The following is an 18,587-nucleotide window of genomic DNA, read 5'->3' as shown; positions in this document are numbered from 1 at the left end:
TTAACCTGTACTCTTTAATACCATATCAGTTTTCACCATATGAATTATTTTTATCAAATACCCGTTATATGGCATCGTTATAGCCATTATATGCTAAGCGAAAATAATACTGTCTATGTTCTTTTTTATGTCGCCAATATATAAAACCGATTATTATTAGGACCAATAAAACTAGCATTAATATGGACGATGTCAGAATTGCTGAAACATAAATATAAAATGCTAATTAAAACTTGAAATGAACAATCTAAACAATTACATGCAAAATTATTAAATAACTTTGCGTATACATATAAATACTGCACAATGTCAAAAAAATTGTATAAATATTTAATGCGATATGTTAAATCTGATAATTACCGATGACATCGCTAGAACTTATCTCATTTCGACTTATTTGACATTCTCTTTCCCAATCCTCAGGTACAACGTCCTTCGTCAAATTAATAAATTCATTTAAAGGGCATAACGTATCGCAGCCCGGTAATGTCATAAGAATTGGTTCCTCCGTCGTATTTTTATAAGAAACCTAATGATAAAGAAAGGATAAATATTAAAGTAAAAAAATTGTATGAAATATTTCGCATACGAATTAAATAAAATTCTTACTGTCACAAAATACTGATTTTTTAAATTCGTCCTTAATTCGATAAGAACCACAGCAGCATAAGGTGGAGGGTGAGGGTCAAATACGTTCAAAGTCATAAGTAAATTTCCTATGGTCTCATCATGAGCACTGTATATCCATATCTTTCTATCAGGTTGTAAGGTATGTTGTGCTTTCTTGACCATGTGATCTATCATTTCTCCAAGTAGTGGACCTAATGTTTTTAAAATTGAATGTCGACTATATAATGGAGAAGATTTAACGATATCTTTGGAAGCGTAAAAAATATTAATATATTAAAATATCAAAAATATTCCACATAAAAAATGTTAACATAATAAAATATGTAAATACAAATATAAATACATTAATAAATGATAGATACATTGATTATACCTGCTTTTAATCTTTGAAGTATCTTATTATAAGCCTCAATCATGAAACTAAGTATAGCGAGAGATTTCAATTCTTCTGGAAACACTGATTTCGTCCACTGCGGTAGAGTTTTGTTGTACAATGTCTGTAAATAAATTAAAGCTAGTTTTATCGTATGTTTCCCTAAGCAAATGAGCAAGTTATGATTGTAATAGTATACACAATTGATAACATAGAACAATGTACCTCAATATATAAATTATCATATAGATGTTCAACTGCTCTAATCGAATTTATATTTTCGCCACTGTGCTTAGTTAAGTAGGCAAAGAGCTTCGCATTTGCTTTTTTTATATTTTCCATTTCCGGCGATGTTAAGAGCTTTTCCAGCTCATATTTATATCGCGGGCAATACTTGCTCGCCTTCAGCACATAGTCTTCCTGTGCCGGTATGGTATGCACAGGGATCGGTATCCAATAAACGTTGTTGTCCCATATTTCATTCTTCACCGGTGGATAAAGACCTGCGAGGTTCACCTCGGCTGACATCAAGGTACGATCTACGTCCGTACTTTGAATGTAAATGTCATATGGCGTGTAAATATCGTTTAAAAAACCAGAGTATCGTTTCCTTAGCCAGCGTCCGAGAAGTAGGTGTTGGTGTTTCCCAATCTACATTTTCCAAGCGTTAAATATTAGTAAAGTTAATGCGCAAGCTTTTAGAAATCAATATATAGCAAGAAAAATAATTCTTAAAATTGGTTTAATATATCCTAATATTTTTATATCAGTGAAATTTTTTCTCATGTCTGTTATATGCCTAAATCTATTTAAAACTTGATTCATTGTATAATCTATTTTCTTCGCTTTCTTTATATAGAATGCCAAATGGCCAGACTGGCCATTTGACAGAGTAAACTCCACAGTATTGCATTTCAAATTCAGATATGTTTATGTATGATAAGATAAGATAACAATAAGACCAGGAACAATATCTACTATGTTAAAATAAAAACATGTTCTCGATGCATATAATTACTTATGTTTACATTTGTCAATTATAATTATCTTACTTTGATACCAATAAGGATTTTTATTATTTTTACATCTAACATATACACTATATTGTTGTGAATGTAATATCAGATTGATGACAGGATGCGATTTTACAGATAGCTATTTGTTTTTTTGTATTATCTTATTAGTTGATCTTATTAGTTTAATTTAAGTCGAAATGATGTCTGTTATTTGTTATTTGCTTTATCATGATAATTATATCATGATAATTATATTTGTTTCTTTTATTTATACATTTACATTATTTTTTGGTTCATAATCTTTCTAAATACTTATTTTTAATTTTTATTATTGAACCATGTTATATGTATTATAATTATCTTACATTTGTTAATTGTCCAAATGGAACCGGCCACAACGATTCATTCTTGTAAGGATCATTCGTGTAAGGCGCAATAGGAGTTCTATCTCCATGTCTGTACAACTGTAAACAAAAACGAGCTGCATTATGTTTTCGCAATAAGTTTATGAGTCACCAAGCGTCAAGGCAAAAATAAAATCGTCTCTAAAATTTTGCATATTTTACAAGTGACGTAAAAACTCAAGAGAGTATAGACTGTCTTCCAACAAGACACACATAACACGGTGCAAATTATCGGCGGTCAATTATCCATGTTGTTTGTCAATGTTAAATAAGAATGAGATCATCACTATATTGTATTGAGTCGCTGTTTGGAAGGTCCATAATTAATATATTAGGTGTTGGAATTAATTCGTAGCGTTTTACAAGTGATGGGAAGTACTTTCATTAATGTATTTTTTAATGCTCATGTGAAATAAATAACATTCTTTCATTAAAAACGCTACGAATTAATTCCAACACCTAATATATTGAAATAATAAAAACATTGATCTCTACGAAACTTTCAGAAAACAATATTGCATAATAAGGATATGAAACTTGATATAAAACAATAGAAAGACACAACATTAAAAATCGATCGAAAAATATTCATCACAATAAACGAAAAAATTATGTTCGATCAAGATAGATCTTGACGCCAAATAACATTTTTATATAAATTTTACAATTTTCAGTTCATTCAAAGTGAATTGTATGCCAATGTTATTTGTTGGTCTCGAAACACAATTTTAAATCGAAACTGGATTACGTAACATGTCAAATTAAATTGCCAAAAAAAAACAATAAGAATGAGCTCCAAATGAGCATCAGACAATAGCAGCATTAACGCCAAGCGAAAAGGTGAAAAGAAAGAGTGATTTAAATTCACTTACGACGTTCGCAAAGACGATCGTGCCCAGGTCGAGGTCGTCGGCGCCGGAGCAGCTGGTGGTGAGGACGCTCGCGAGCAAGAGGAGCAACATTCCGGTGTCCATGCTGCGTGGAGACTTCAGCTCGGCGTTGATGCGAACTTCGAACGGCGGCCGCACGTGTCAACCGCACGTGACGTGCGAATAAGTCGGAGCGTGGTCAGCTAAAATCTACGAATGTTCGCACGCCACGAATACATTTTCGACGTGTGGTGAAGATACCGAACAGCCGTGTGTACATACATATGTTCACTCAACTTCACACACATTCGGACACAAAAAGATCCCATTCAATCCTATTGCCGGGACCGTCGGGTTGTCCCCCACCTGAGATTTTCTCCTACCATTCTGCGAATCTTCTGCTTCCTCCCCGCTCCAATGTCCTCCCTCTTCCGTTCTCTCCCTCTCTCGTTTATATTCTGACGGCCTAAGATACTATGGATAGTAGAAGTGCGTGGCATCTCTCCCTCTTTGTCACCTCTTTACTTTCTCCATTTTCCGTTGTGCACGGTCAAGTGCAATGGGAAAAGAGGTAGAGACAAGAGAAGTTGATAAGGAAACAGCTGTTCCAAAATAGAGGAATGTAGGGGAGTCCCATTATGTAAACATTGTAAACAGGCTATACAGCAAGTTGTTCCACCGGTTGCACAGCGGGTTCTTGCAAGTTGCATTCCGATCTTCATGAAGTACGGTTCTCTTGGTACTTGACATTGGACGCATATATAGCGTGAATGAATCATCAATAATTATTCATCGAATATAAAACTTGCAGACTTCCTCTTCTAAATTTGAAGGAAAAAAATCTATAAATCTAACTTATACTCCTTTTAACATTCTGACACATGACAGCATCAGAATGTAAATAACATGCAGAAAACATACATTACATAAGCTATCTAAAAGAAGTCTTTTAAATATCTTATGCAACACAAATATGTTATCTGGAAATATAGCTGTAATAAATTTAAAGAGACAAGTATTTGAATAATGCTTGTTTCCACCAATATAGATTAACTCTTTAATCTCGGTTCAATTTTAGAACTAGAAAAAGACGAAGAATAAATTAAATTGAGATTAAAGTTAATCTACATTGGTAGAAATGGATATAAGAGAATTTGAAGATATCTTCTTATTAGATCCTAATTTTTTTACATTCTAATGCATATTGATATAAATGACATAATTCTAATAAAAAACTATATATATTAATACAAATAACACATGTAAGCTTAAGCTCGATTTCATAATTCGCGATTAACTTTTTATTTAACCGATTCAAATTTTTCTTATCTCTTTCCAATTCTAGAATTGAGAAATAAGTTGAACCTGGTTGAACCGGTCAAAGAATTGAACCGCGAATTGTGAAACTGAGTCATAATTTTTCTTTCGATAAAGTTCTATATTTTTACATTCTTCATATATTTCTTGCTGATATCAAAATTCGATCGTATATCGTTCTGAAATAATTTCAGACTTGAAAACTTAGGATTTAACAAGGAGACATCTTCAAATTCTCAAATAAAATTACAAAGCTTTTAAAGTTATTTGAACTTGGAAGTTTAAAGAAATGTCCTTGTCGAAACTTTTCGAAATTATTTCAGGACGATTGAATTCATTTTGACATCAACAAAAAATATGCGAGAAATACAAAAATATATACTTTATCGAAAGAAACATCATTAATTTTACGTTAATAGGAAAAAATTAGAGAAAGCGAAGACGTGATGCTTAATACATTAGTTCTCTGTGAAAAGTTACTCAAGTTTTATACTGTTTATTTTCTCGCAACTTTGATCTAAGAAAGTGTTCTTGCTGATTCACCTTGTGTATACGTCTACATGACTTGCTATTCATAAAGAGGAATAGCACTTTAGTTACACTTTCTACTTTGTGCCTTTTCTACTTTCTCCCCTCCATGGAAAAAAATGTGACTAAAAAGGAACGAACACTCTCACTGTATTAACAATGGCAGGCGAATTTAGTTGTAAAATATTGTGTTAATAACGAGAAAAAATGTACATAAGTGTAACACAAATTTTAGCTGATAATTAAAAATTTGTATATTTTCACATTGCACATATGTACATAAAATTTATCGCAATTCATTCGGTATGTATAAATATTCCTTTGACACTAGAATTATAATTCGTATTAATAATAATTAATATTTATCATTGTCGCAGTGTCAATAGTAATACACTTTAAAAGATTTTTTTTTTTTTCTTAAAAACCCACATAATTTACACATAAAACGCAAACTGACTATTGTACACGTTTGCATGTACAAAAGGATTTACTTTCTCTGTATGAATATATTACAATCTATACGATTAAAGAGCTAAATATATTACAATCCACCTTAGAAAACATTATAGAACAATATAGAACTATACCTTTATAATTTTTATACAGATTGTCCCGGAAGTCACGAACTTTTTTTTAAAATATAAACACAAGAAATGAAATAATTCATATATCCATATATTATTTCGCATATTTTTAGATATGCGGTAAAACATTGTACCTCTCTAATACATAAAAATATCATAGACACTTCATTATAAAACAATACAAACATGAATGTATAAAAAAGAACACAAGTTGTGTACCTTTTTATATGTGTTTTAGGATATTTATATCGTTTTATAAAAATGCGTAAAAAAAAACAATATATTAAGGCGTATATCTATTAACATAACTGCAGAAGTGTCTTTCAATCGAACTTTCGCCGTCATCAATCGACCCATTATTCAGCAGTGACTCTACAGGCGAGAGAAAGTGCAACTTCCGAAACAGGCCGCATATGCAAAAATATACAGAGATTGATCTAATCATTTTTATCACAATTCACGTTTACTAATGTAATCGTAGATTGCATTAGGACAGCTTTGTCTCTATAAAGAATATAAAATTAAACAAAAAAATCTGTGTGTACGTATTATATACGTATACTATAACGCAATATTAATAACCCAAACACTGGGAAATGTGTGCTCAGCTGCGTAGGAATGATAGTCGTGACATCACAGTCTTCGTTGGCGACGCCAACGCTGCATAAAGTTGATCAGTAAGTGAGCAACAAATGGCCATAAAATTAGTAAGACGAACAAACGCGGCGGGCATTCTTGCAACGGCCACCATTTCAGATACTTTCGTCTAACAGTGTGCTCCTAAAAAAAAAGAAGGTTGATATCAGCGTGATATAATAGATAAAATAAATAACAAAAAATATTTCTCATTTTGTTATTTCAAAGAAATCAAAGATATTATTTTTTCTGTTAAAATTAGATATAGCTAAATAATAGTTATGTTGCGTACTGTCGAAGGCGCCAGCGCTTGTAGGGCTTGTCCTTCTAAACCTCGTACTCTGGCCGTTATGCGATCTAGATCTCTCTGTAGATGCTGCATAGTTGTTGCGATTTGATTTAGAAATTCTGCATTAGCTTTATTATCATCTTTCTTCGTTCTCTGTCTACTTCTCTCTCTATGATTCTCCGATATCGTCTCCGCGTGACCGTTAGTATTGCTATATCCATTAGTTAATTCAGTGTTCTCTTTTATAACATTTTCTATACTTGAATGATCAATTCCATTCTTTGCCGTGGTTTGTACCTTTTGAGAAGCAATAGTGGACTTAAGTGCATCTTTTTGCGCTCTCTCCGGCGCTGACTGCAATAAAATTGAATTATTCGTAAAACAGAATAATTGACGTAACATGAAACGTAATGTTAATGTCATACTTCAACAGTATCTATAAATTCTTCTTCTTCGCCATCAGTGTCCTGTGGCAGCGGGCTCGCAGTGCGGCTGCTAGTCGGGCTAGTTTCCAAACTACTCGTTATGTGCCGAGAAGCATTCATTACTCTGTGAGGTGATGTTTCTCTCGACACTAATAAAATAAGAAAATAGCTTTATGCAAAAGAAGAAAACATTTTTCGATATATATTATGCTTAAAGAACTTGGAACGTACTGTTCTTACATAATATACATTACATAATATACATTGATAACTCTGATAAAAATTCGCTTCTTTAAGTTATCTAATAAACCTCTACGATATCCGCAATTTAATTTTTTGATAAAAATGTTTATATAAATGAAAAATATTTTAGCTTATTTCTTAGTATATCCGATTCAAAATATATGTCAGCAATTAAAACGGTATAAAAATAGTAATATATCGGCATGTTTCGATATTATGTAATATAATCAAACTAAAACTCTAATTAATATAAACCGGTGATGGTATGACGTCCGGTATGACATAATTTTTCGACCGATATAATTTTTCGAAAACACTAGTATGACATGATACCAGTATACAGTATAATTTTTCGAAAATAAAAAACCGATATTATGTCATATTATACCGGTATTACTACTATTATAAAATATCTTTATAACTTACTTTCATAAAAATCTATTTACATCTCGAGTATTTTTATGACTTGCAAAAATGTTATTTACATAAAATTTAAGTATTGCTAAAAGTTAAAAAGAAATGTACCTAATGGTGAACCAGACAATGGTGATCCCGGTTGGGAGCGTATACGTTCCAATACTGGTCCCACGAGTAATTCCAAATCCTCAGCTGGTACGCTTTCATAAAAAGAATCCAAACTGCCGAGAAACGTTGCCACATTATCTGTATAAGACATCGTCTCGACAATCTGCAATATAACGACGATTCTCGTTTAATGCATTCATTTTGCATGAGCTTTTAATCTACAAAATCTATATTTACTTTCTTCAATTCTTCCACATAATTATTCATGGCTTCTGTACGGCTCATATTTCCAAGACGTGTCCATGCATCCCATTTCGCTTTCTTCACTACCTCCCAGAATGCGGGTTTAGATTGTTGGCAGGGTCCTTCAGTCGCTTGTTTGTAATACGAATAAAAACGCAACATAATCTCATGGCTGGGCTGATATGCTCCTGAAATGTTGTATATTATAATTACAAAATATTTATCATTGATTTTGTTATTCTTTCAAAATTAAATGTTGTAACATAATACGATATGTAAATATGTATTGCAAGAACAGATAATTTTAATTAAAATTTAAATAAGAATAATTAAAGTTTGGCTCTTGAGATAAAAACTAAGTAATAAATGAAAAAATAGGCAGTCTAGATTCGCAGTAATTGAAGCGATTACATCAACATATATTTCTCAATATAATATATATATAACAAATACCGAACATTTCGGCTTAATTCAAGCCCTCTTCAGCAGTCTAGTATCTCAGCAGTCAAGAGATTTTATCATATTAGATTATTGAAAATAGTTTGAATTAAGCCGAAATGTTCGGTATTTGTTATGTATATATAGTACTGAGAAACGCTCGAGGTAGATTCATTGTTAAAAAAGATCAAAATATGTATCAAAAGAATCAATAAAAATATATGTTAATATAATCGTTTCGATTATTGCGAATCTAGGCTCTTGATTGCCCGTTTTTTAATTTATTATTTAGTTAAAATTGAAATGTTTTTTCTGATTAACCAAGCATTAAATGGAGATAAAAATAAAAACATCAACATTGCATCTCATTAAATAGATGATGATATGTTTATTTCAATCTCCTTGAGCCTCTTAGTGAAAGGTTAAGAGTATTCTGAAATAGATAAATGATGTGATAATTTATGCATCATCACATGGTATATATATATGTAATTTTATATATATATAAAATTCCGTTTATTTGCAGAAACAAGTTTGTGCTCAGTTCTAAATATACGAATTCATAAGATTTTTCCTAGTGTTTTTAGTTTATCTCTTTAATGTGAAAAGAAAGAGAAGAAAGAAATGCATGCAAAAAATTCGGCTGAAAAGAACAGGTTTATAGCTGAACTTTTAATTATTCGAACTGTGGAACCATAATTCGAAAAATAAAAGCTCGATATATTCAAATTTAGTACATTTGGTTATCAGAACTATTTTATCTCCCTAATATGTTTGGATAAACAAAGTTCTACTGTTTTTACACAGTTTTAAAAGACCTTATATTAAATATTAGGATATTTATATTTTTATACTAAATAATAGTAAATTAATTAATAACAATAATTGTAAAAGCTCTCAATATTGAAATAATTAAATAAATAATAAAGCACAGCACAATTATTGAAACACAAAAATTTAATTCTTCGTATAAAATATACATATATATACATATATATTTTACATTTTATAGTAAACATATATGTATATATATATATGTGTATATATATATATATATATATATATATATATATATATATACATATATGTTTACTACAAAATACGTAAGTTTTATTCGATAGTAAGAAATATTAGACATAGTGAAAATATTCTAATTGAATTCGTATTTCTAATGGAATTCATGATCTTCGAAATTAATGTTAATAGAAAATAACTGTCATAACAATTATTGTGAAAGTTTATTATCTTAGTTAATAATGTCTCATTAAGGTATCTTCATTAAAATTCGAATACATATATTTATATAAAGTTCATATTTTTTGTATTATGCATCATGTACTTTATACTTCACCGTTGCACTGCAATTATGCCTGTTTTTTGTCAATAAGCAAGTTCATAGTACAAGAATGCAGAGATGAATTATCAAGAGATTACGTACAATAACAAGTTTTAACTTTATATTTTATATATTGCCAGTGACCTGGAAATAAATAATTAGCGTTAAATAATAAGCTCTTATTAACAAAATTTCATAACTGCTGGTGCAATACAAATTATTTTTTTTGTGATCAGTGAAGAAGAACATTTTAATTTTAACCACTAAGCGTGTCTTACATTCTTAGAAAGTAAAGTGGGGACTGTGGGGAATGATACAGTCACTTACAGCTATATGAAGTGACTGGAAAGTATAGTATACTTGAACGTACAATATCCAACATCAAGGCTAAATAGTACAAAAAATACATTATGTATATTATGCATTATACATTATGTACAGATATGATACAAAATTAGTATTAATACAATAATGAAAATAACAAGCATCTTGATTTAAAAAATAAACTCTTAATAAGAAAACTTTTATTAAAAAATAGCCATATTCTTGTAAACAAAATTTCTATTCGTCGTTTATTATTTAATTCATTTGCAAAGAGTAAACTCGGTTTTTTTCAAAAGAATTGAATAATAATAAATTTCAATAGAATTGAATAATAATGTGAAATAATAATATGCAAATCAACTTGTCTCTTTTTTTGGCATAATTATCAAGTGTGAAGGCGATTCGCGTCACAACGCAGAGAGTATCAAAATGTGTGTCGTCCAATAGAACAGACAATACGACGGACATGGAGGCTTCTTCCGTACAGTGCGCGAGCATTCGGGAAATAGAATTTTTTTGTCCTATTAATCACTCTCGACACCGCGAATAAGAAATTGACTTAAGAACATTCACTTTCCTCGGACATCATTATAGATCTTGCCAATTTCTCCGCATGGTAGCGCGTAACGACGACGCATATAAAATCTTCGTGTTTTTTTTCATATATAAAATCACCTAATAAAAAAAGCTAGAAGTTTAAAGACTCATGTGTAATTTTTACTGTCATTGCTCGAATAATGTTTTCACGTTAAAGAAATTTATATAAAACATTCAGAAAATATATATATATGCTTGCAGTTGATTTATTCGACGCTTTTAAATACGCGAAAAAAACTAATTACGTATTATCGGCTTCTCATTGTGAACAAATAATGAGCCTTCTCGCATGAGGAAAATAAATATCGACAGCGACGTGGACTTTAGCCAGCACGCAGTAAAGTTATACGAAGGAAGAGAGGCGAGAAAGGGAAAGAAATCAACAAGCGTGGAAAGCAAAAAGCGATTATACTGTGATATCTGCCGCGTTCTCAGGCGAACGCAACAGCGGATGCGAATGTGTAAGAGGTAAAATGTTTTGGAGTGTATGCACGCAAAGGAAAAATTCACTTTCGAGATACGCATCCGCGCTTTCGAGACGCTCCAAGATTCGCCGTGCCAATGCGACGATAACGTGGGTGTAAGATTATCATACCGTTTTTCGGCAGACTCCTGATCACGTTCACGGCAGCGTTGAACTTCTCCTCCGTCGTCATGTTTCCTGGACGGACAAGCAGCGGTCCTTTTATCTTATCTCTCTTTCCCTCTTATATCCTATCCCTTTTTTGGGACGCAACGTGGCTCCCTCGGCTACGTCGGTTGTGATATACCTTCTGGCAATAAAAAGGAACGGGTGGAAAAACACTCCGAGACCGAGCGCCGCAGTACAAGCGTAGCGTACCTAGCCAACGACTGGCGACTACTGACTGTCACTGCGAGATTCGTCCGTCGAGATGCAGCGGAGTGACCTGGCACAATGCAAACCACGAGCGACTACTGAGTCGACTACCGTTGTTGACGTCTGTCGGGATGTTGATCATCCGGGCGGGTCACGCGATGGTCGCGATGACAATGACTGGCTATACTGACGATGACTGACAAATTGTTGCTGTGGATTACCGTACCGTTTGACGATTGGCAGTCGTCCGGGGTAACATTCGCGGACATGCGCGAGCTCGAGTTGTTCAGGAAACAATCTCTAGCGGCTGTAAATTATTAATACAAAATTTCAACAATTTTTTCAATTAATTACTTGATATTGATCTCTAATTCTGTGTCTTACCTTATCACAAGCAGATACAAATTTTCCTTTTATTTCTTTATGAATAACCACAGTAATCTCTGCTGTTCAATCTTTAGAAAGCAGAAAGGAGAATCTTTTTAAAATTCTGTGTCTTTGATTATAATTCATCATGCATATGTTTTCCTTGTTTTAAAGTATGATAATATTTCAGCATTAATAGAATAGCTTTCTGTCTTCAAGGTTAATTGATGGAATATATCTGTAAATAAAATTACATAACTATATTAATTGTTTCTCATTTAGCTGGTCTCTGTTTTAACTATTATAACTAAACACTACATAGATTATTAATACAAATTAATTTCCACAATTCTTTCAATTGTTTAGAAACAATCTTTAATAAATAAAATTAAATAATTATTAAATGTCACTGTTTTCTTAGAGTAGGCATTAATATCTTCTCATTTAGCTAATATTTTATTATAATTTGCTGCAAATTAACATTGTCTAAACTAGAAATTATTAGTGACAGCTTTATCAGTGTGGACATTAATATCTTTTTATTTGTCTGGTTTTCTGCTTTAGCTTATTGTAGGCAAGCATTGTGTAAACTAGAAATAATTCTCAACAAATAAAAATATATATTATAATTATATTAATTGTTACAGTTTTGTCAGAATAAATAATGCCATCTTCTCATTTAACTGTAGTTCTATTTTAGCTTATCATAAACAAATATTAATTAAATAAATAATCTTTAACAAATAAAATTAAATAATTAAATTATCAATTATCATACTTTCTCAGAGTAGACATTAATCTTTTTATCTAACTGATGTTCTTTTTTTGCTTATCACAAACATTCGATAAATTAGAGCTAATTAGTAATAAATACAATTTAAATAATCATTAATTGTTACAATTTTCTTAGAATAGACATTAACATCCTCTGTTTTAGTTGGTATTCTGTTTTAGTTTATCACAATAAACATTATAATATATAGCATATATACATAAATTAGCAATAATCTTTAAAAATAAAATTAAATAATTATTAATTGTCACATCAGCTTTTTCAGCATAGACATTAACTAATTCTCATTTAGCTAGTATATTCTGTTCTAGCAAACAAACATTAAAATTAGACATAACTTTTAACAAATAAAATTATTAATTATAACATTTTTATCAGAATGCCATTACATTAACTTCTCATCTAGTATTTTACCTTAACTTATTGTTACCTGAATTAAAAATAATCCTTAATAAATAAAATTACACAATTATTATTATTCGGAATAGATTGGCAGATTTCTAGCGTTTAATTCATTTCATATCTCAGTTTGTTATCGCGTAGATATCGTGTAGATATTGTATACTATAATTAGGAATATAAAATTGCACAATTATCGCTTCTATGCACCTGTCGAACTGTCAGACCCACGATGATACGCTACACTGGTCGAAGAAAGAGACAACGATTCCGCAATTCCGTCTCGACTTTTCAGGAGTTCAACTGTCGCACGCGAATTCACTCGAGCGAGCGTAATTGCGAAGCGTAACGAGCTTCAATCGATTCGCAATCTACGGATGAAGAAATCTAACATAAATACTCTGTACGGTGCAATTTATAATATCGGTACGTTTGGAGAAGTTAAATGCTAACCAAATTTGTCAACTTTTCGCTATTTCTCTTCCTTCGTTGTCCAGGAATTAATCGGCGTCTAAACAGCTCCGGATCGCGTGACGTATCATATTTATCCGTAACAGACGAAATTGGAGAAATTTAAACGCGACGTCGCTGGCGGCAATTGCCAAGCGGCGCATCGATAATTCATGAAAGATGCATTTGTTCCGTCTACTCTTTCTACACTTTATCACCGATGTCTACTGCAAATATGATATTAAATAGAAAGAAAGGAAAAGCAAGAGATAAAAAATATTCAGCTGCAAAAAGAGCGAAAAGCCTAAAAATTTACTAATCTTCCCTTTAAATTTTATTGTCTTTTTTTCTCTACAACGTCTAACCATTAAACAGGAGGTGTGTTATTTTTAGCTAAACTATCGATGAGATATATCATTTTGTTGATGGCTAAATTTGTATTTTCCTCTTTTTCTTTTCATACTAGAGAAAAAAGATAAAAAAAATAAACGATGCATGAAAAGAAAAAAACGAACAGACCACTGCACTGGCAGAACTTGTCGCAAGTGCAGAAAGTGCAAATGGTACAACATAGTGCAACACCAAGAAACGGACCCGTATGGTTTGCCGATCGCATTGTATACAACTTCAAAATCTAGAGAAGAAGCAAGTGGTCGAATCGGATTGTATCCTGCACGTTTGTATTTCTCAATAAAATTGTTAAATCATGTTACTTTTCAGTCACTGGAAATATATTGACATATATCTTTTATGTCAAACAGGTTGTTAAGTGAGGATGACTTCGTTTGGTCGCGGTCGTGGATGGTCCAATCATCAGAACCAGAACCAGGACAAGGATCAGGGGTTACGTAGACCAGGAGGAAGCGTATCCAGTAACAACAAAGTCTTGAAGGACATAATAGATAAGATAGTTTCGTATGATGAGTGTGAGAGCGTCTCGCCGAAGCTAATCCAGGATATCGTAGACCTGTTGACAATTGCCATCAACGAGGACAGTCTAAGGTTACGAGTTTTCCTTCAGGAAACAAGATGCTTTTCATTTGGTGACAAATTGATACAAGTGTCTTTCTGTCATTGGCTGTTTTTCTTTTAGGAGACACAGGTTTCTATTTATATTCGTTTTTAACAAGATTAACCTGGTTCAACTTATTTTTTATCTTTTTCTAATTCTTATAACTAGAAAAAGATAAAGAATAATTTTTAGAATAAGAAAGTAAACCGAAATTAAAGTTAATCTATATTGATGAACATAAGAATTAGTGATACAAATTGACACAACCATTATACTATCTTGACTCAGAATTACTTTAAGATAGAATGCACTTACATTTACTTCTGTCATCAAACAGAAAGCACTTGTAGTTAATACAAATGTTGACATTCATTGGCCGTGTTTAATAGACTGTTTATTTTACAATTGTTGGAAGTTTCCTTCATTCTGATCAAATTATATTTTTAGATTAGAAGAATAATCCTATCTCAGCAAAGAAAACTTTCAACAGTTACAATATAAACATTTTACTGAACGTAGATGAATAACAAAAATAGAAAGATATTTATCTCTCTCTCTCTCTCTCTCTCTCTCGCTTTCTCTCTCTCTCTCTCTCTCTCTCTCTCCTAAAAAGAAAAACAGCCTTTATCATTCATTAAAATATCAAAAAAAAAAGATGTTTGTATCGACTTGTGTCACTAAATGGAAAGCACCAAAGAAAAGAACCATGCAAGAAGTTCAGCTGAAAAGAGCAAGATTTCTCATCTCTTATGGTCAGACATTGGAGAAAAAAAGATGAAAAACAGTAAAGAGAAGATGTAAACTTTTTAGGTCTACTCTCTTTGCAGCTGAACTTTTCTTTCTTTCGTCACTTTGGCAATTATTCTAATCCAAAGTCATAAATTTTAGATATGTATGTGATTCTCTTTGGAAGCAGGCTGTATATCACTCATTGACCACGAAAATAGCCCTGATATTCAGTGATAACATGGTTGTTCGGTTAGAAGATACTAATAAAAACACTATACGAAGCCGTTTCTTACGTTTCCTTCAGGATAATTATATATGTTGGTATTTTTGATTTTTAATCTCTTGTTCTATATTTTATAATATACTATACTGATATTGTCCTTTTAGCGAAGGAAAAAGATAGAGTAGAAGATAAAAGAACATTTGCCAATAAAATTTTACTTCATGCAGAAGTTTATTATCACATGAAATTGAGCGACGGAAATAGATTGAAAATATTAGCTGAGCCGTTAATTCAATATTTGGAAGATCTCTTGCAAGACAATCCTAAGGATAATATTTATTTCATCATGATACAGGTAAGAATAAAAACAAGGTATTGAATGTATGCGAAATGACATATACGAATAAGAATCAAATACTGAAGATTATTCATTTATAAAAGCATGATATTGTAATTAATAAGAAATCTCATTTTTTTTTTTTTAGATACTTAGAGCTGGTAAAGATCTTTATGCAGCGTGTCCAGGTGGATTAGACAGCTTAATAATGACAATCAGGCAATTGCTGGTAAAGGAAAATTTATATAGTTCCGAGAACAATGCGGCATTATTATTAATCATAGAGTTAGCCAATAATGACTACGAAATTAAGGACACGCGGTTGAAACATTTTTATTTCTCAAATATCAAGTCTCTCTCTTTTGAACCTCCATTTTTTCATGAAGAATTGAAGGTGATCTTAACGACAAAGACTGAAAATGGTAACATGATTTAAATTATTAATCGTTAAATAAAAATATATAAATATATTATGTGAATAATACTACCGCTACTATCATAAATCGACAATTTTTTGATGTTCTAGATAATCAATTGCGGGAAGTTGAGAATAATCAACGAATTATAAAAGAAGAAGTGAAAAATGATATACCTGAGCATGGCAATTATTCAAAAAATTCTAGCGGTCCAAGAGCGATACGTGGTTCAGGTGCACTGGATAAATCAAAAAAAGGAATTAATATTAATGCAAAATCAAATTCGTTGAAGACAACTCCACCGAGGGAAAGGAACAAGGGTTGGGGTCACGATGATAGGTTTCATGAACATTATGAATAAATATCTTGTATAAGGTAAATATTCATTATAATTTTAATATAGCTAAAATAACAAAATTGACTTTTATTTGATTAAATGAACTTTGATTTACAGGAACTTGTATGCAATAATGATAATTATAAAATTCTTTCTATATTGTAATTATCAAATTGGCATAGGAAATAAATATAGCTATGGAAAAGGTTTTACAGAATGATCATGGATATATACACACGACATATATTATCGTGATTGCAATCAAAGCGCAAGGAAAATATATTGGATCTTTTTCTTCGACAAAAAAATAAGAAAGTAGTCCTATTTTGTCTTATTTTAACATCAAAAAGTTACGGAGTGTATACTGTTATTTTGTGTTTTTATCTTGTACTCAGGTATTTCCGAAAAAACATGTTTTATGTGAGATCATTCTTATGAAAGCATCATTTGCAACATCACAAAATACAAATTTTAATAAGCAGTTTATTTATTTATATGTCATTTAGACATTCAATAATCTTGTCTCATAATTTACAAAACAATATCGAGAGCACATAAAAGTCAAATATAACGAAAAATTTTTAAAAATTCAAACGAGAAGTATATATAATATAATATAATATTCTGTAATTCATTAAAAACTATATATATTAATTATATATATTAATATCATTATATATATATATATATATATATTATATATATTATATATATATTTTTTTAATTACAGAGTACTATACAATACTGTATTATATATATACTTCTTGTTTGAGTTTTTGTTTCAAAATTTTTCGTTATATTTGACTCTTATGTTCCCTGTATACTCTTGATATTGTTTTTTAAATTAAGAGCTCTTCGTTCTTGTAAAAACTTCATAATTTACCTAAAGTAGGATTATTGTGTAGAATGTAATATTTTTTACTTCATATTTAATAATTTTGGTTTATGAAATTTTAACGTGTACATAATTTTTTTTTTCACTATCAAATTGTAAAAAAATGCAATATAATACTATGTACTACATATGCAAATAAAGTAAATTTATCCTATGATTCCATAGCTCAAGTCAGGCTTCCCTCAATAAAGGGGATTTCTATACAAATAAAAAGATAATAAAGCTTTATTTATAGAAGTGTGATGCTATGATCATTAAGAAATTTTGTTTTTAGATGCCCAGATCTGGTAAAGATTTTTATGCAGTCCAAGGGATTGGTAATAATTATACAACTGCTGATGAAGAAAAAAACTTATTCAAACAATCCTAAAAATTGACTAGCTTATTGTTAGTTGGCTAACTATGAAATTATAATCAGAAATTAATTAGCAAGTCATTGTGTAACTATCCACTATTCAACCATTGTTTACTGTCCAATCCTAATCCTGAAGAGTCAGAGAGTGCTTTACGCAAATTATAAAATTTGTATGTAGGATGAGAGATCGAATCCAAGATCTGTCAATTATGACTCAGCTGTTTTTATGTGGAATCACGTAACATCTCAAGTAAATTGCAATTCTATCATTATCTATTTTAAATTTCTGCTTAAATTCATTCAGATTTTATAATTATTCTTTGTAATATTTTAGATTTGTCGTTTGCAACTGCACTATGTTATGTCTATACCTATATTTTTTTTATTATAAAATAGGTGTATAATTGGTGTGTGTATGTATGTGTGTGTACGTGCGCGCGTGGTGTGTGACATTGAAAGAAAAAAAAATGAAAACTACAAAAGGTTCAATTATAAAGAGTAAATCTCTAAATAATATTTTTAATTTATCACAATGTGTTATACTTTTTGCATTTAAAATGAGAAATAGATTATAATTGGATGAAAAAAGAAGCCTATTCTTTTTAACTTCAACTTTTGCATCCAGAAGGAAAGAAAAGGAAGAAAGATAAACTGGTGCAA

The 18,587-nt window shown here is 30.9% G+C and overlaps 3 protein-coding genes across 4 annotated transcripts in view; 1 reads left to right on the top strand and 2 right to left on the bottom strand.

Annotated features, from left to right (window-relative positions):
- Positions 1–4: 4 nt before the first annotated feature.
- On the bottom strand, positions 5–5,239 carry LOC105143261 (Acid phosphatase 1). Its single transcript, XM_011051456.2, has 7 exons — positions 3,296–5,239; positions 2,385–2,483; positions 1,229–1,654; positions 1,004–1,127; positions 610–821; positions 361–529; positions 5–201 (listed from the first exon to the last, which is right to left on the bottom strand). Exons 1-7 carry the CDS (start codon positions 3,395–3,397, stop codon positions 65–67), a joined length of 1,269 nt encoding a protein of 422 aa, XP_011049758.1. The 5' UTR covers positions 3,398–5,239; the 3' UTR covers positions 5–64.
- Positions 5,240–5,366: 127 nt separating this feature from the next.
- LOC105143331 (uncharacterized) overlaps positions 5,367–18,587 on the bottom strand; it is an 83,905-nt gene continuing 70,684 nt past the window's right edge. Inside the window, exons 2-9 of the mRNA XM_011051606.2 lie at positions 12,000–12,219; positions 11,619–11,922; positions 11,373–11,550; positions 8,077–8,270; positions 7,840–8,002; positions 7,072–7,220; positions 6,650–7,000; positions 5,367–6,501 (exon numbers count right to left, since the gene is read on the bottom strand). Of these exons, the coding sequence (XP_011049908.1) occupies positions 6,355–6,501; positions 6,650–7,000; positions 7,072–7,220; positions 7,840–8,002; positions 8,077–8,270; positions 11,373–11,433 (1,065 nt within the window). The 5' untranslated portion in view covers positions 11,434–11,550; positions 11,619–11,922; positions 12,000–12,219 and the 3' untranslated portion in view covers positions 5,367–6,354. The remainder of the gene's footprint in view (positions 6,502–6,649; positions 7,001–7,071; positions 7,221–7,839; positions 8,003–8,076; positions 8,271–11,372; positions 11,551–11,618; positions 11,923–11,999; positions 12,220–18,587) is intronic.
- On the top strand, positions 11,164–18,004 carry LOC105143326 (uncharacterized). Of its 2 annotated transcripts, XM_011051581.2 has the most exons (8): positions 11,164–11,245; positions 14,090–14,299; positions 14,385–14,625; positions 15,524–15,681; positions 15,752–15,942; positions 16,073–16,346; positions 16,451–16,715; positions 16,795–17,729. In XM_011051581.2, exons 3-7 carry the CDS (start codon positions 14,399–14,401, stop codon positions 16,699–16,701), a joined length of 1,101 nt encoding a protein of 366 aa, XP_011049883.1. In that variant the 5' UTR covers positions 11,164–11,245; positions 14,090–14,299; positions 14,385–14,398; the 3' UTR covers positions 16,702–16,715; positions 16,795–17,729. The 2 variants fall into 2 exon arrangements, with proteins under 2 accessions (XP_011049883.1, XP_011049893.1); XM_011051591.2 differs by lacking the exons at positions 11,164–11,245; positions 16,795–17,729 and adding an exon at positions 17,847–18,004 and having other exon boundaries at positions 14,103–14,299.

This window comes from Acromyrmex echinatior, chromosome 10 (genome assembly GCF_024713525.1).
Source record: "Acromyrmex echinatior isolate Ae372 chromosome 10, ASM2471352v2, whole genome shotgun sequence".
Lineage (NCBI taxonomy): Eukaryota > Metazoa > Arthropoda > Insecta > Hymenoptera > Formicidae > Acromyrmex > Acromyrmex echinatior.
Note: the sequence above shows the minus strand (reverse complement) of the source record. Positions and strands in the feature narration are given on the sequence as shown.

What these genes read in the sequence shown, in the direction of transcription:
- LOC105143261 (XM_011051456.2), bottom strand. Translation starts at nt 3,397, where the DNA reads ATGGACACCGGAATGTTGCTCCTCTTGCTCGCGAGCGTCCTCACCACC. An exon ending in CATTTGGACAATTAACAAAT is followed by an intron (nt 1,655 to 2,384) that starts GTAAGATAATTA and finishes TGGAAAATGTAG; the next exon opens with ATTGGGAAACACCAACACCT. An exon ending in ACTTCAAAGATTAAAAGCAG is followed by an intron (nt 822 to 1,003) that starts GTATAATCAATG and finishes TAAAAACATTAG; the next exon opens with GTCCACTACTTGGAGAAATG.
- LOC105143326 (XM_011051591.2), top strand. Translation starts at nt 14,399, where the DNA reads ATGACTTCGTTTGGTCGCGGTCGTGGATGGTCCAATCATCAGAACCAG. An exon ending in TTTATTTCATCATGATACAG is followed by an intron (nt 15,943 to 16,072) that starts GTAAGAATAAAA and finishes TTTTTTTTTTAG; the next exon opens with ATACTTAGAGCTGGTAAAGA. An exon ending in AACGACAAAGACTGAAAATG is followed by an intron (nt 16,347 to 16,450) that starts GTAACATGATTT and finishes TTGATGTTCTAG; the next exon opens with ATAATCAATTGCGGGAAGTT.